This window comes from Cetorhinus maximus, chromosome 1 (assembly GCF_964194155.1).
Source record: "Cetorhinus maximus chromosome 1, sCetMax3.hap1.1, whole genome shotgun sequence".
Taxonomy (NCBI): Eukaryota; Metazoa; Chordata; class Chondrichthyes; order Lamniformes; family Cetorhinidae; genus Cetorhinus; species Cetorhinus maximus.
In genome coordinates this window covers 171,716,782-171,734,736 of record NC_135879.1, presented here as the reverse complement: position 1 = coordinate 171,734,736, position 17,955 = coordinate 171,716,782, and the positions used below count along the sequence as shown (strand labels likewise).

Genomic DNA, 17,955 nt, shown 5'->3' with positions numbered 1-17,955 from the left:
AATAAAGGCTGTTTAATCCGATAAGGAATCAGGCATAGATAATGACTATTCTCCTGGAAAGAAGATTGTATCTCTGCGAAAATCTCTGTGCCCATCATTCTTTTCACTCTGGTTCAACGGTGAACTGGTAAAAGAAGAAAATCAAAAAAGCTAATAGAATGCTGCATTTTAAATCTATGCTACAACTATCTAAAGCTTTGACTAGGCAACACCTGGGGAAGAATTTTCCCTTGGGCGAGCGGGGCCGGGGCCCACTCGCTGACACGTAAAATGACGCGCGGTGATGTCGGGCGTGCGTCCCAACGTCACCGCATGTCATTTAGATTGTCAGTTTGGCGGGCGCGCAGCCGACTCAGCTGCGCGTCCGCCAAACTGTCGAAGCCCTATTAAGGCCATTAAGAAAGTAATTAAAGTTGTTAAGAATGCTGCCCGTCCAACCTTAAGGTTGGCGGGCAGGCGAAGAGCCCAGGCGGCCTTCGCATTTTTCATGAAACCTCATCCACGGGCAGGATAAGGTTTCATGAAGGGTTTATTAATTAAATAAAAAATTTTGAAAAAAATAATGGACAGTTTCACATGAGGGGACATGTCCTTAAAATTGTTTTTCACCTTCGTTAAATTTTCCAGAACTTAAACTAATCTCCCTGAGGCACCTCCGTACCACAGGGAGATTTCTGCGCTCTTTCGCACGCATGTGCGCAAAAGAGCGCAGGCCCCGACTCAGGGAATCCCCCCCCCCCCATCCACACAGGGAGCGCATAGCGCTTCCAGGTGTGTGTCACGCTGGGCCCACACAACACCCCCAACAGGGGAAAAATTCAGCCCCTGGAGTACGCTGTCCAGTACTTTGCTCTACTCCTTAGGAAGGATATATTAGCATTGGAGGGAGTGCTAGAAAGACTCCAAAGGTTAAATTACTAGGAAAAATTATACCAAGCGGGTTGAGTTTCGAAGAAGAGTCACATTTAAAACATTATCTCTGCTCCTCTCTCCACAAGTGATGCCAGTCCTGCTGAGCATTTCCAGCACTTTGTTTTTATTACACCAACCAGGATTGAATTCCTTGGAATTTAGAAGATTAAGAGGTGATTTAATCAAATCAAACTTTCAAGATATGGCTGAGAACTGATAAGGTGGATACAGAGAAACTATTTCCACTGTTTGAGAATCTAGGGCTATGAAACATAGGCACACATTTACCGGTCTGCGAATCATCAGAGGTGTGATGTACACGGGAGATGCATGTCAGACCCCTGCGGAAGTCCTGATGCACGGACACGCTTGGGAATTGCCTAGAAAGTTTAAACTTACGATGGTCTGATTCCCTGCTGCCCAGGACCCTCCACGAAAGTCTCTGACCCTGAACTCAGGGTGGACACTTGGGCTAGATACATGGGACTTACATGATACTTACCCAGGAAATGTTAGACAGTTTAACAGCTGGGTAACTCAACTGAGCACTGCAACAACCTATCCCATCGCTACCCAGCCTGACTACCACCCAACTACCCATCCCTGACCCGGCCATCCCCCACCGGACTCAACCGGACCCAATTATCCTCAAACCACCCCTCCGACCTGACTAGACTATCCCCAATCGTCTGCCTACCACCCGATCAGATTACCTCCTAACCACCCAACTACCCCCAGACCACCCAACTAGCCCCTCACCCAACTAGCCCCTGACCCAGCTACCCACTCACCCACCCACCCTCATTCATTAAAACATTTGGACCTTTAAAAACTTAACTGGATACAGCACCTACTGTCATAAAAAGGGGCATGTCCTCTCCTTTCCCCAACTTTACTGAGCAGGTAGAAGAAATGGGCAGTATTGTCAGGTTGGTAAAAACTTTGCAGTTAGCGGCAATGTGCCCAGCATTGTCACTGATCGGAAGAACTAGGCCCACTAAATAAAAATTAGAGATAGGGCTTTTAGGAGTGAAATTAGCAAACACTTCCATATGCTAAGGGTGGTGGAGATTTGAAACCTTCTTCCACAAATGGCAGTCGATGCTTGGTCAATTATTTGTTTAATTCTGAGATTGATAGATTTCCAATAACCAAAGGTATTAGGATATATGAGAAAAGATAAGTTATTTGATATTAAGTCACAGATCAGCAACAAAACAGACACAAAGGGCTAAACTGGCCTGTTCCTATTGTCGTTAGAAGGGATCTCAATTTGCCATGACAAAGGCATCACTACACTAGGTCAGCTCCTGGTCAGATTCCACTGTGCACAGCATGGCCTAACTCAAAATTAAATATCTCTAAAGGACCCAACCATTTAAAAATAAAATCCATTGTCAAGCTGTACCTTCATTTCTTGTCAAGGTTCGACCAACATAGCTCCACCATCTATACAAAACAATTATATATGACAGCATTTAAAAAGGAACGAAGAATTGGGAAATTGCTGTCCTCTGTGTTAAACCCAAGCAGTACAAACATGCTTTAGTGGGAGTCTTACATCTCCTGCATTTAGGGTTCTCTATTTGTCACTCTCCGTGTCAGTTTCAACTGACACAAAAGGTGGTGTAAATGGGTTAAAGAATATGGGTCTGTAAGTGTTCAGGTGCACTATGTATTTTTTGAAATTCTTTCATGGGATGTGGGTGTCACTGGCAAGGCCAGCATTTGTTGCCCATCTGCAATTGTCCTTGAGAAGGTGGCAGTGAGCCACCTTCTTGAACCACTGCAATCCATGTGGTGTAGTTTCACCCACAGTGCTGGCAGGAAGGGAGTTCCAGGATTTTGATCCAACGACAGTGACTGAACAGTGATGTAGTTCCAAGTCAGGATGGTGTATGGCTTGGAGGGGAACTTGCAGTTCCCTTGTGTCTGCTGCTCTTGTCCCTCTAGGTGGCAGAGGTCAGGTTTGGAAGTTGCTCTCAAAGGAGCCTTGATGAATTGCCACAGTGCATCTTGCAGGTGGTGCACACTGCTGTCCCTGTGCTTCATTGGCAGAGGGAGTGAATGTTTAAGTGGACTTGTCCTGGATGGTGTCGAGCTTCTTAACTGTTGTTGGAGCTATTCTCATCCAGGGAAGTGAACAGCATTCCATCTTACTCCTGGCTTGTAATGGTGGACACATTTTCGGAGTCAGGAGGTGAGTTACCCATCACAGGATTCAGTTTCTGGTCAATGGCAACCCCCAGGATGTTGATAGTAGGGAATTCAGGGATCATAATGCCATTGAATGTCAGGGGGAGATGGTTAAATGCTCTATGTTTGGAGATAGTCATTGCCTGGCAATGTGGCGCAAATGTTACTTGCCACTTGTCAGCCCAAGCCTGAATGTTGTCCAGTTCTGGCTGCATACATACACTGACTGTTTCAGTATCTGAGGAGCTACGAATGGTGATGAACATTGTGCAATCATCAGCGAACATACCCACTTCCGATCTTATGATGGAGGGAAGGTCATCAATGAAGCAACGGTATACCTAACTGTAACCCTCCCATTCAGTACAGTTCATCATCACTTGCTTTATCTGAATACAGAATAAGTGTCAGTACATGCAATGTTCAGGAATATAGGTTAAACATGCAACATCAGTGATTAATGTGATTTGCTGCAATCTTTAATAAGTGTAGTGAACAAATTAGACTGTTTGTAAAATTGGCCTATGGCAAAATCCATTAATGAGGGGAGTTAAATAAACTCTGGTTAAAATTCAGTTCAAATTTATTGTAACAAGTATTTTGAAAACTATTACCAAAAAAATGGGTCAATATAATCTCTGCTCCATTTAAGTATGCACTTGGGAACTGTACATGTTGAACGAAACCACTAGAGGTCACAATTTCTCTACTTTATAGCAGAGCCTAAATACTGGCGAGGACCTATTTTTACATAAAAGGTGAACTATGTTTAGTTCTTTCTAGCCGGGAAAAAATGAAAACAATTATAAGTGATCATTGAAAATAACTAGAATACTAGCCAATTGGTAGCACCAGTTACGTTGGGTGAATTCCCATTGAAATTCACCCCCCCAGAACATTGCTTTCCTTCCCTTATCTAATAATTTAACTCTCCATGTATGGGTCAAATTGTAGCCCATTCAAAACATTTTTAAGCAGGTTAAGACCCTGGGGTTCAGTGCTATGAAAACTCCTGTTGCTAACATACTATTTATTGCAGGAATGGAGTTTACAATGATTTTTGGATGCTGGCTACCATTATTATATACTTGAAAAAGTACTTTTTATTTCTGCTTGGTGATGCAGAACATGCCACTGTAATTCACGTAGGCGAACAGGGCTGAAAAGATCTGGGCCAGGATTTCCCGGTTGGCGAGTAGGGGGTGAGGCCTGCTCGCCGACGCATAAAATGACGTGGGATGACGTCGGGCGGAACTCCCCATGTCACCCTGCCTCATTTCAATTTACAGATCAGCAGGGGCTCAGCAGAATCCGTTGAGCGCTCGCCAACCTGTCAACAGCCAATTAAGGCCATTGACAAAGTAGTTAAAGTAATTAGTGGACCTGCCCGTCCAACCTTAAGGTTGGCGGGCAGGCCAGGAGCCCCAGCAGGCATTAGAAAAAGCATGAAACCTCATCCACGGGCGGGATGAAGTTTCATGTAGGCTTTAAAATTTTTAATAAAACTGTCATTGAAAGTGATGGACATGTCCCAACTCATGTGACAGTGTCACATGAGGGGACACATCAGGGAAATTTATTTCTTCTCTTTTTAAAATTTTTTCAGACAGGAGCCAATCTCCCTGAGGCAGCACTTAGCCTCAGGGAGATGAGTGCGGTTTTCGTGCGCATGCGCGAAAGAGCGCACTCTCGGCTCAGGGAATCCACCCCCCTACCCCCGTGCAGGGAGCGCATAGCACTTCATTGTGGACGTCACGCTGGGCGGGCCACCTGACGGGGGGAAAATTCTGCCCCTGGTAAATATTTCTCACTCTGGGGCAATTCCATATTTTCAACAATTAGTTTTCTTATAATTCTCAATACGCACTAAGAAGTATCCAATATTATGTTTTTAATTGACAAACTTAATTCATCTTCAGAATTAAATACAGTTACAAACTGAGGGAGCACGCAACAGCTTTCACGTTAAAATTTAGAGTTCCCTTTGATCTGAACATGATTATCTTCAGAATTTAGTTTTGACTAACATTATTGGATATGTTTGTTCAAAAATATATATATATTGATAAGCAGTATGAGGTTAATTTGCACTACCAAGGCGTCTACTCAACAGAATTAAGATTGACAAGTTCGTAACATGGAAAGATTATACATATTTTTCTGTTCAAGTAGTATAGAATTACAGAGTATGTGTGTCATTAGCCATACTTGTACATACAAGTATAGTGCAAAGGCAAATCACCAATTACAATTAATGCATCCATCACTTAATTCCAATTCAAAAGGTTAAATGCTTTGGCAACAGACAGTGTGATGATACTTCTTCAGGGTTACATTGAGTTCTAATTACTTCTGTCTATTTTGTGTCCACTGACATTCTTTATTTTGCTTCCAGGTATATTCTTCTGTATCATAAATCTCCTAAATTAAAAATAAATACAAAATAAATTTTTAAAAATGAAAATACCCTATAGCAAACATATGTATGTCTAAATGGCAGTTTGATATTTCTATTTCTATGACAAAGATTTGTAAAAGCTATAATTAAAAGTATGAAAATTCTAATAACTTGGCGTTCTGAATCTTTATTTAATTGACCCAATATCATAGAAGTGTGATGGTGTTGTTTCTCCATTCTATTGAGTCATATTTAGTGACCAAGTGCATCCCAGCACCACAGCTGAAGGCTGCACACCACACAAGACATGTTGGTCTCACTTTTTCAACTCATTTTCCGAAGAAGCAAAGGCTTGGCCAGTAACCTCACAGCACATAGGTCATCCAGTGCCACCCTGGTAAGCATGGTGACAGAGTTCAGGGCAGCAGCAGCAGGTGTGAAATAGCAATGGATGATGTTGCTGTCTCTCCCAATGGCACATTTGCATCATTTCACATCCCTAGTCTGATGAATTCACATATGCCAGAAAATAGCCAGGGATGTGCTACACCCACAGCCTGTGGCTGAACTATCTCAAGAGTGCACAGCCACCACAATTCCAGCAGCTTCTCATTGACAGGCAACTTCCAGCCACCTCACAAGCTCCAACTACAGGCATCGTAGCAAGATGAAGCACAAGATTAGCTATTACAACACAACAAATACAATCTGCTGGGAAAGGGAAGCACTGAGAGAGGGAGCACCAGAATCAGAGATGTGATGCAGTTTCAATTCAAAATTTGGTGACACCTGAATTGAAGAGGGTGCAAGTCAGTTTTAAGTTGCATGTCTCTGGAAAGTAACCATAGTTGGGGGTACTGGTATGGCTAACACCCTATTAAATTTGCTGGATAATTATAGAGGACAGAAGTTCACTTTGGGGCATGGGAAGATGGAGGGGAAGTTTTCACGCATAGAATAAATGATGTAATTAATAGATGTCATCTACAGGACACAGATGAAATGAGTGTTTCTGCAACAGAATCTTCAGCTTTCCCAGAGATGCTTCCCTAATGATGTTTTGGAGCTTTCAGCCCCCCACCCCCAACCTTCAAGAAAGTTGGTGACAAAATTTGGGAAAATATCACATACTGGAGTATGCATTCATAGTTAGTCATACAACAGAAACAAAATCAAGATAATAAGTCAAATGGAAAGGGCATTCGGAAAATAAAACTTTTAAAAATACTAGCTGAGTGAAATCAACTTTAACCCAATGTTCTTTATCCAAGGCCTGCCAATTTGCTAATGCCGCTTTGCACTATCGCCACAGCTAAAATTTCATCCCCCAGATGTCAAAGCTCATACCTTCTTCCATATTGGTACTGTTGCCTTCAAAGCAGTAATGCAATACTTCACTGCTTCAAGAGACTCATTCCTGTGTGGAGAGGAGATGGCAATGATCACACTTGCTTCGGTTATATCAACCACTCTGCAGATTTACAAAGGGAAAAATGGAAACTGAAGCAATTTTTAAATTAACAACAAATTTAAATCCTGAAATAAATGTTCAGAGACACACTAATACAACAGCTAAATCCAACAAGTCACTGGTGCAATTTTTAAGAGGCTATTTATATAAAGACATAAATTTTCTTGATCATGCCTTCTTTTCCACTAAATTCCTAGCTTCGTGCTATATAGGGCCAGAAAATCTGATGTACTGGTTACCAATTTTCAGGCACTGCCAGTCGCACTGTCGGATTTTCAGTAATTAAATGCACCTCTAACCTCAAAGGTAATCCTGGTGTCCCAAAACAACCTAGAGTACAGAGTCTTCTGCTGCTAGACATGCACAGAAGAAAAACAGACATTGGCTGAAAAAAAAGGATCAAGCTAGATCATTCTCTTAAGTGGCACCATATGGGGAGGATCAAAATTTATACAAACTGGGTTCATGAACAGGCCAAAATGTATCAATGAATAGCATTGAGATGCAAGTCAAAAAAGTAGCCCATGTTAGTATAAAGGAATAAAAAAGGCACTAACACACCTGGTTTACTTATAAACCTGTCAGGTGTTTTATTATAAATAATGAAACACATTCAGCTAAAACACCTTGCATTTATATAGCATTGCTGATGTACAGAAAATGTTCCAAGTCGCTTCACAGAGACACACAGAAAAGAATGGATGCTGAGCCCAAAAAGCAGATGTTTGGAGACATAATCAAAAACTTGGTGGAAGAGATAGGTATCAAGAAGGGTCTCAAAGGAGAAAGGGAAGGTGGAGAGATAGAGGTGCATAGACATGGGCACAATGATGAAGCATATGAACATAAGAACATAAGAACCAGGAGCATAAGTAGGCAATTCAGCCCCTCGAGCCTGCCTCGCCATTCAATACAATCGTGGCTGATCTCATTTCAGACTCAACTCCAATTTCCCGCCCTCTCCCCATAACCTTTCAACCCATTACTAATTTAAAATCTGTCTATCTCCTCCTTAAATTTATTCAGCGTCCCGGCATCCACTGCACTCTGAGGTAGTGAATTCCACAGATTCACGACCCTTTGAGAAAAGTAATTCCTCCTCATCTCTGATTTAAATCTACCACCCCTTAGCCTAAAACTACGGCCTCTCATTCTAGAATGCCCCAATAGGGAAAACATCTGCTCCACGTCTATTTTGTCTATCCACTTTAGCATCTTATATACCTCAATTAGATCTCCGCTCATTCTTCTAAACTCTAGCAAGTGTAGGCCTAAACTGCTCAATCTCTCCTTATAAGACAAGCCCCGCATCTCTGGGATCAATCTAGTGAACCTCCTCTGAACCGCCTCCAATGTAACTACATCCTTCCTCAAGTAAGGGGACCAAAACTGTGCACAGTACTCCAGGTGCAGTCTCACTAATGCCTTGTACAGTTGCAACAACACTTCCCTATTTTTATACTCTATTCCTTTAGCAATAAATGCCAAAATTCTATTTGCCTTCTTTATTACCTGCTGTACCTACATACTAGCTTTTAGCAATTCATGCACAAGGACACCCAGATCCCTCTGCACTGAAGCATTCTGAAGTTTCTCTCCATTTAAATAATAAGTCACCTTTTTATTCTTCCAACCAAAATGGATAACCTCACACTTATCCACGTTAAACTCCATCTGCCAAATTTTGGCCTATTCACCTAACCTGTCTATATCTATTTGTAAATTTCTTATTTATTCATTGCAACTTACTTTCCCACCTATTTTGGTGTCATCTGCAAATTTAGCTATAGTACCTTCTATCCCTGAATCCAAGTCATTAATATAGATTATAAATAGTTGGGGCCCAAGGACCGAACCCTGTGGCACCCCACTAGTTACAGCTTGCCATCCAGAAAAAGGCCCATTTATCCCAACTCTCTGCTTTCTGTTGGTTAGCCAATCCTCTATCCAAGCTAATATATTACCCCTAACTCCACGTGATCTTATTTTGTGTATTAATCTTTTGTGCGGCACCTTATCAAAGGCCTTCTGGAAGTCCATATATACCACATCTACAGGATCCCCATTATCCACTTTGCTTGTCACATCTTCAAAAACTCTAGCAAATTAGTCAAACATGATTTACTCTTCATAAAACCATGCTGACTCTGATGGATTGCATTTTGACTTTCCAAATGCCCCATTACTATTTCCTTAATAATGGATTCCAACAATTTCCCAACGACAAACGTTAAACTAACTGGTCTATAGGTTCCTACTTTCTGCCTCCCCCTCCTTTTTGAATTAGGACGTTATATTAGCATTTTTCCAATCCACTGGAACATTTCCAGAATCCAGGGAATTTTGGAATTATAGCCAATGCATCCACTATCTCTGCTGCCACTTCCTTTAAGACCCTGGGATGTAGGCCATCAGAAGAGGAGATGCACAAGAAACCATAGTCAGAGAGAGAGAGCTTGGATGACAGGGGGTTGCAGGATAGAGAAAGTAGGGCAGGCAAGGCAAGTGCGTTCAGGGGAAAGAGGGAAAGGGCACCCGAGATGGAGACTGAAATCGTCAATGATGAGGAGGTGCAAAGGAGGAAAGGAAGGAGGCTATCGGGGAGAAATTCATTGTGGGCCTTGGGCATTGGAAGGCAACAAAGAGATGAGAGGGGTAGAGAAGGTGCCAGAGGAGTAAGGGGAGATGCAAAGGTGTGGTATGGTGATAAGAGCCACATCACTCCATGCACAGTTTGATGAGGGCAATTGGTGGAAAATATAACCAGATGGGAAGTTTCAGTGAATGGCATGATGTCGCCAACTGTGGGCCAAGTTTTAGTCGAAGTCAAGATGTCATCAAAATTATTGGCAACAAGATTATGAATGACAAGGGTTCTTCTTCATAACTGAACAGATGTCCTGGGAAAAACAGAGAGAGGCAGAGATTGATCTACTGGCAGAGTCCAAGCAGACAGGATGAGCAAGATAGATAGGGTTAACAAGATAGTTAGCAAGGTCAGCAATTGCAAGTTAGTGTGTATAAAAAGAAACAAAAAACTTACAAACTAAAAAAAAATAAAAACTCACGGCTAAATTATGGCAAAACAGATTGCATTGGACTGCATTATGTGGCATTTTGTGAACAATAAGACTGTCCCAAACAAACACATCTGCAGTAGTTGCCTGATTGATTGAACTGGAGTGCGAGCTGGAGACACTCTGACAGATAAGGGAGGGGGAAGAGTATCTAGACAGCTTGCTCAAGATTTTGAAGAAAGATGCAGGTTCAGAACACGTTTCATGTGATCAACAGAATGAGATTAGGGGGAACTCAGGTGAGATAGAGAACAAAGAGCCCCCAAAACTAATCCTATTCAACAGGTGCAATGTACTTGCTACAAGCAAAGAGAAGGAAAAAGCCAGCTGGAAGGATAGACAGAATGCAGATCATGGCACCATGAAGCAGTAGGCTATCCAAAGAGGGGTGGGGGATGGTGAGGAGGAGCAGGAGGGAGATGGAAAACAGGAAACTACAGGCCAGTTAGCCTAACATCCATCATAGGGAAAATGCTGGAACCTACTAAGGAGGTTATAACAGAGTACTTAGGAAATCTTAATGTAATCAGGCAGAGTTAATGTGGTTTTGTGAAAGGGAAATCATCTTTGACTTTTTTTTTTGAAGAGTTATTTAGGAAGTAACAAGCAATGTGGATAAAGGGGAACCTGTGGATGTGGTGTGCTTGGTTTTCCAAAAGGCTTTTGATAAGGTGCCACATCAAAAGTTACAACACAAAATAAGAGCTCATGCTGTAGGGCTAACTTATTAAAATGGAAAGAGGATTGATTAGCTAATAGGATGCAGAGAATAGAAATAAATGGGTCATTTTCGGGTTGACAAGCTGTAACTAGTGGGGTGCCACAGGGGCCTCAGCTATTTATAATCCATATAATTAACTTGGATGAAGGGACCAAATGTATGGTTGCTAAATTTGCTGATGACACAAAGATAGACAGGAGAGTAACATGTGAGGAAGACATAAAGAGTCTGCAAAAGGAAATAGATAGGTTAAATGAGTGGGCCAAAATTTAGCAGATGGAGTATAATGTAGGAAAATGTGAACTTGTCCACTTCAGGAGGGAGAATAGAAAAACAGTATATTGTTTAAATGGAGAGATAATTCAGAACTCTGTGGTACAGTGGGATCTCGGTGTCCTGGTCCATGAATCATAAAACGTTAGTATGTAGGTACAGCAAGTAATCAGGAAGGCAAGTGGAATATTGTAATTTATTGGAAGAAGAATGGAATATAAAAGTAGAGCTGTTTTGCTACTGTTGTACAGGACTTTCTTGAGAACTCATCTGAAATACTGTGTATAATTTTGGCCTCCTTATTTAAGAAAGGATATAATTGCATTAAAAGAAGTTCAGAGAAGGTTCACTCGACTGATTCCTAGGATGAAGCGATCATCTTGTGGGGAAAATTTGGACACGTTGGGCTTGTATCTATTGGAGTTTAAAGAATGAGAGGTGATCTTATTGAAACATACAAGATCTTAAGGAGACTTGATAGGGCGGATGCTGAGAGAATGTTTCCCCTTATGAGGGAGACTAGACTTAGGGACACAGTTTAAAAATAAAGGGTCTCCCATTTAAGGCAGAGGTGAAGAGATTTTTTTCTCTCAGACTCACTAGGCTATGGAATTCTCTTCCCCAGAGAACAGTGGAGCCTGGGTCACTGAACATTTTTAAGGCTGAGTTAGATAGATTCTTGATTGACAAGGGAGTCAAAGGGGATAAGGGAGGAAAGTAGAGTGGAGGCTACTATCATATCAGCCACGATCTGATTGAATGTCGGAGCAGGGTGGAGAGGCTGAATGGCCCACTCCTGCTCCTAATTTGTATGTTCATATAGGAAGCATAATGCGGTAATTGTAGGAGATTGAATAGTTAAAACAGCTAGCATACTTTGTAACAGGATTGAGAGTCCCACATGATATGTTGCCTATCTGGTTACAGGATGAGGAGCATCCCAAACTAATTTGAAAGGTTGTTGGAGAGGGGGAGAGAGAGAGGATCTAGTCATTGTGATCCATGTTGGGATCAATAAAATTGACAAGAGTAGGCAAGAGCTGTTTAGAGAATATCAGCAACTGTCAGGAAGATATAATAATATTATTGGAATTTATTGGAAAATAGTGGTGTGTGTGTATGTGGCTTAATTGGATTAAAGGCAGCTGGTGTGGACACTTTGATGTATCAAAAGATAAACTAGGTTTGAAATGTTAAGTAGGTAAACATGGGGGAAGTTTAGAATGTAAGGTGTAAAAGGACATTTGCATTTTTTTTTAAAAACCAGGCTAGATTATTTTCAGAGAAGGGGTGAAACATGTCACGTAGCCAAGTGAAGTTCAGAAACAGCGTGTTTATTTTTCCCAAAGATTACTGGTAAAATTGGTACTATAATAAATTTTTATGATCAGGGAGGTAAAGTCCAAAGACATAGTGGAACAATGGGAATTTGCATTCAAAGGGGAAAATATGTACAAAGGAGAGAAGGTTGTGTGTAAAGGCAGACATTTTAAGATCTAACAAGCATAAAAAGCCTTCAGCATCTACATCTCAACTCAAGCTACTGTCTACAATGAACTGAAGTTAAAGAAACTCACTTTGTATTGGATTGTTCAGGGCATTATGTTTCTTTGCCTGGGTCTATTAAAATCTGTGTGTTTTACTGTTGCCTTAATGGAGGTGTAACTGGGAGTCAGATTAGTTAGGGGATTTAGAAGTTATCAAGTAATTTGTAGGCATATGTATGTGCTTAAAATCATTTCTCTTATTAATAAATGTTTAATCTAGTTTTGTGAAAACTTAAGGCTCAGTGGTCTTATTGCTACTGAATTCAAAGCCCGCATCTTAAAACATACAAATTGCAAAAATAGTTGTGGCAGCTGTCTCAAGTTTCCCTCTGGGATTTGAACAACTCAGCATTTACCATCGGCTGTGCCATAACACAACTACTAGCTAAATTAAAGAACAGGACATCAAGGGTACAACTTGTGCATTATTACCCGAACCATGTGCAAATTGGTGTAGGGATAAGCAGATCAGGAAGGTAAAGAAGTAGCTAAAGGGAGAGTATGAAAAAGGGAGGCTCTATTTTATGGGACAATGGATTAGATACTTTTCTTTCTACTGCCTGTACCCTTGGACTCCCTTGTTAATCAAGAATGTTTTGGAACAGGAAGGAACCTTACTGTTACGAAAGGCTCCACCTGAACCAGGCTGGGACCAGGGTCCATGTGAAAAGGATTAATCGAGCAGCCATGAGGACTTTAAACTAGTAAACACAGGGAGGGATCAGGTAGAAAAGACAGAAATAATAGCCCAAAAACAATTGAAAAGGAAGAGAATAGAGGGAAAAAATTTCAGTAATTGTGCTTTAGGCAAAGGAAAACTAAAAGGTCACAGTATCTTTACAGTGCAGAAGGAGGCCATTCAGCCCATTGAGTCTGCACTGGCTCTCTGAAAGAGCATTCCACCTAGTTCCACACCCCTGTCTTATCCCCATAACCTTGCACGTTCTCTCTTTTCAGGTAGAAATCCAATTCCCTTTTGAATACCTCAATCGACCCTACCTCCACCACCCTTTCAGGAAGTTTGTTCCAGACTCCAACCACCCTCTGGGTGAAAAAATATTCCCTCACATTATATTTACTTCTTTTGCCTCTCAGCCTTCTTTGTTCTAAGGAAAATAACCCCAACCTATGCAATCTCTCCTCATAGCTACTATTTACCCTGTTCATATCCCTCAGGATCTTGAATACCTCTATCAAGTCTCCTCTCCAAAGAAAACAGTCCCCACCTCTCCAATCTATCCTCATAGCTACTGTTCTTTATTCCTGGAATCATTCTTGTGAATCTCCTCTGTACTCTCTCCAATGCCTTCACATCCTTCCTCAAGTATGGCACCCAGAACCGGACACAGTACTCCAGTTGAGTTCTAACTAGTGTCTTATACAAGTTCAACATGACCTCCTTACTCTTGTACTGAATGCTCCGATTAATAAAGCCTAAGATACTATATGCTTTATTAACTGTTCCCACAACATGCCCTGCATCTTCAAAGACCTATGTACATATACACCGAGGTCCCTCTGTTCCTGCACCTCCTTTAGAGGCTGTCCCTTTATTTTATACTATCTCACCATATTTTTCCTGCAAAAATGAATCACCTCATACTTCTCTGCATTGAACTTCGTCTGCCACTTGTCTGCCCAATCCACCAACAAGTCTATGTCCTTTTGAAGTTGTAATGAAAATATAATAATATTCATAATGTTTTTCTGGTTTATTGTGAAGTAGGTTTATGGGGGTAAGTATAGTTGGGTCTATGTGTGATTTAATTACATTTTGTCATCAAGTAGGCTGCAAGCTTTAAATCATCAAAAGAAGCTTGGGGCTTGACATGCTAATGAGTAAACATGGATGCTGGCTTAGAATGTAAGATGTAAAGATAATTTACGTTTTTAGATAAATGAAGAGATTTTGATTTCAAAGGGATCTAAGTCTGTTTACAACTAGCCAGATAAACAAGGCTAAGGAATGTGTTTATTTTTCCCAAAGGTTACTAACAATATATTGGCAACATGAAAGTTTTATATTGTGAGGAAGATACAGTTTCAAAGACATATGGAACAATAGAATTTACTTGTTAAAAAGAGAGAAACATATATAAAAGAGAATGAAAGGCTATGTGTCAGAAGGCCATGTAAGATCTAACAGGAGTGTGTGAAATAGCCTTAACGAAGCCTCCAGCCATGTGTGCGTAAGTCTGCTATATAACAAAACTGAAGTTGGGAAAAAGCCACTTGGAATTCTACTGTCAGATGGGTATTGTGTTAACTTGCTGATTCTGTTTTAAATCTAAAATCTGTTTTGGACCGTTGCCTTAAAGGGAGTGTGGGATCCAATTGGGAAATTTATGGAGCATAATTTCAAACCCACAGACATGTTTTGACCTCATGATTGGAACTATAAAATTTAAAAAGATAAGCTGCAGTCAGCAGTACAGGGCTGGGCAGCAAGGGGTTAATTCAGACATTTAGTGGAAACACAGTGACTCATTAAAAGGGTTTGGATATTGACTAACGCGATCAAGAAGTCTGATTACCCAATATAATGGTAGAAAGGACATATCATCAATACGCTCAAGGATTTATTCAACCCCCACAGATACAAGTGCTGTGAATGAAAGCCCAGCCTCAAAACAAGACACACCAAGGCAGGCTACACTGTGGGGTGGGGGTTAATCTCAGACATTCCAACATCACAACAGAACTGATGCTATTAAAAAGGACTGGAATTTAAGACATCATCACAGCAGTGAACACAGGATAACCACCATCATGTAATCTAATTAAGAAATGAAGGAGGCCATTGTAACAACCAAATGGCCCCAGACAACATCCATTCACTCCTGTCACAGAAGGAGAGAAACCTTTCACATAAATATCAGCTCTAGAGCCAGGGATACCTCACCTTAGTGAGATTCATTGTTTTCAATTGTGGAAACAACAGCAGCACTGAGTAGGTCGGTCTGGAAGACTTGAAGGATCAAAGAAGGTGCTTGGCACTAACCATCCAGCAGGATGGCCTCAGGAAATGTGTTCATGATATTTCAATAAGGATCATCATAAAAAGAACAAGTGAGAAGGGTTTGGCACTGCAGTCAAGGGGGGTCAGGAGGAGTCAACCTGGCTCTCGGGCCCATAGTTAACACTGGACAGGCCAGCCGTGTAGGGGATTGCAAGTGTTTTCAGCCATACCGTGGTGATAGTGGCCTGAAAGGTCTGGGCTGCAGTCAGAAGAAGGGTCGAGTTTGGTCATCTTGACTCAGACAGACCAGCCGTTTGGGGATATCAGCCAAATCATAGTGATACTGGTCTGAGGGTTTTGTGAAGGTTTGGGGTGAAAACTTGGTGTTTTTTTGCCGGTACCTTGTAACTTGTTTCAGCCATATCTTGGTGATATTGGTCTGAGGGTTTTTTTTTATTCAGGACAGGACGTGGTGTTTTGCCTGTGTTTTTGTAAGTTTTAACCAAGCCATAGTGACTTCATGTCGGGTACTGGGGATAGATTGTTTTAAATTTGGGGTTTTGTACAGTGGGGTTGTGGGTGATTCAATAAAGCAGTTGTGAATTATCAGAAGAAACTTGTCTCGCTGGTCATTCTATTCAAGCCATTCACTTGTGAATCTGGTGTCACAAACTGGAGTGTGAGGAGGGTTTCTGGGGGAGATGTAACTGGGGGTCATGTTAATTAGGAATTTTAGGAGTTATTATGATAGCAAATAATTGTAGTCTTAAGTATGTGCTTGAAATCATTTATATTTTGTTAATAAATAGTTTAATTTAATTTTTAAAATCTCTAAAGGTGGACTTTTTACTTCTGAATTCAGTGCATGTATCTCGTAATAAATACAAATTGGAAAACCATTGTGATAGCGTGCCCAAGCTTCCCTTGTGAATTTGATCTGCCTGGCACACATCATCTGCCACGTCATAACAAAGTTCAAGACTATCGCCATCACAGTTGACAACATCTCCAATCTTCGTATCATCTGCAAATTTTGAAATCATGCCGTGCACACCATAGTCTAGGTCATTTATATCAGGAAGAGCAAGGGTCCCAACACTGACCCCTGGGGAACTCTACTACAAACCTTCCTCCAATCTGAAAACAATCATTTATCACTACTCTCTGTTTCCTGTCACTCAATTTCTTATCCAAGTGCCTACTTTTCCATTTATTCCATGACCTAGAATTTTACGCACAGGTCTGTTGTGTGGCACTGTGTCAAATGCCTTTTGAAAATCCATGTACACCACATCAACAGCATTTCCCTGATCAACCTTCTCTGTTACCTCCTCAAAAAACTCCAGCAAGTTAGTTAAACATGATTTTCCCTTGATGAATCTATGCTGGCTTTCCTTAATTATCCTGCATTTGTCTAAGTGACTATTTTTTTACCCCATACTAAAGTTTCCAGAAGTTTCACTACCACGGAGGTCAAACTGACTGGTCTGTAGTTGCCAGCTTTATCCTTGCACCCCTTTTTGAACAAGGCTGTAACATTCAAAATTCTCCAGTCCTCTGGCACCTCCCCTGTGTCTAAGAGAGACTGAAGATTATCACTAGTGCCTCCGCAATTCCCACTCTCACTTCCCTCAGTACCCTTGGATGCACCTCATCCGTTCCTGGTACCTTATCTATTTTAAGTAAAGATAGCCTTTCCGACACCATTTCCTCTCAATTGTAAGTTCTTCTAGTGTACCAGTTACCTCCTCGCTCACCTTGGCCTGGGTAGCTTCTTCTTCCTTTGTAAAGACAGATGCAAAGTACTCGTTCAACACCTCCGCATGCAAGTCCCCTTTTTTGTCCCTAATCTGCCCTACACTTTCTTTTACCACCCTTTTATTATTTAAATGCTTATAGAAGACCTTGGGATTTCCTTTTATGTTCGCTGCCAGTCTCTTTTCATGCTCTCTCCTTGCTTTACTTATTAGTTTCTTCACTTCCCCTCTGGTCCTTCTATATTCAGCCTGATTTTGCATTTTATTTTCTACCTGACATCTGTTATATGCGCACATCTTCCTTTTCATCTTTACCTCTATCTTGCTTGTCATCCAGGGCGCTCTGGATTTATTTGTCCTACCTTTCCCCTTCAAGGGAATATACCTTGATATTGCCTGCAATACTTTTTCTTTGATGGTGGCCCATTGTTCAGCCACCGTTTTTACTGCCAACATTCGATTCCAACTCACTCGACTAATGCAATCTCATCCCATCAAAGTTGGCTTTCCCCCAATTAATTATGCCTTCTCTGGAATGCTCCCTGTCCTTTTCCACGATTAACCTAAATCTTATGATACAATGGTCACAGCCGCCGAGAGGCTCTCCCATTGATATCTGATCCACTTGGGCCAACTCATTTCCC

At 41.3% G+C, this 17,955-nt stretch overlaps 2 protein-coding genes across 6 annotated transcripts in view; both read right to left on the bottom strand.

Moving 5' to 3' along the window:
• Window positions 1–4,986: 4,986 nt before the first annotated feature.
• mocs2 (molybdenum cofactor synthesis 2) overlaps window positions 4,987–17,955 on the bottom strand; it is a 53,066-nt gene continuing 40,097 nt past the window's right edge. For 3 of the 5 annotated variants that reach the window (XM_078549968.1, XM_078549976.1, XM_078549940.1), the window contains exons 5-6: window positions 6,854–6,977; window positions 5,459–5,529 (exon numbers count right to left, since the gene is read on the bottom strand). The gene's annotated coding sequence lies outside the window, so the exon portion shown is untranslated. Of the gene's footprint in view, window positions 5,530–6,853; window positions 6,978–17,955 lie in introns of all 5 variants that reach the window. The other 2 variants (XM_078549959.1, XM_078549949.1) reach the window with 1 other exon arrangement.
• Window positions 4,987–17,955, bottom strand: part of LOC144685433 (molybdopterin synthase catalytic subunit) — a 42,540-nt gene continuing 29,571 nt past the window's right edge. Inside the window, exons 3-4 of the mRNA XM_078549926.1 lie at window positions 6,854–6,977; window positions 4,987–5,529 (exon numbers count right to left, since the gene is read on the bottom strand). Of these exons, the coding sequence (XP_078406052.1) occupies window positions 5,455–5,529; window positions 6,854–6,977 (199 nt within the window). The 3' untranslated portion in view covers window positions 4,987–5,454. The remainder of the gene's footprint in view (window positions 5,530–6,853; window positions 6,978–17,955) is intronic.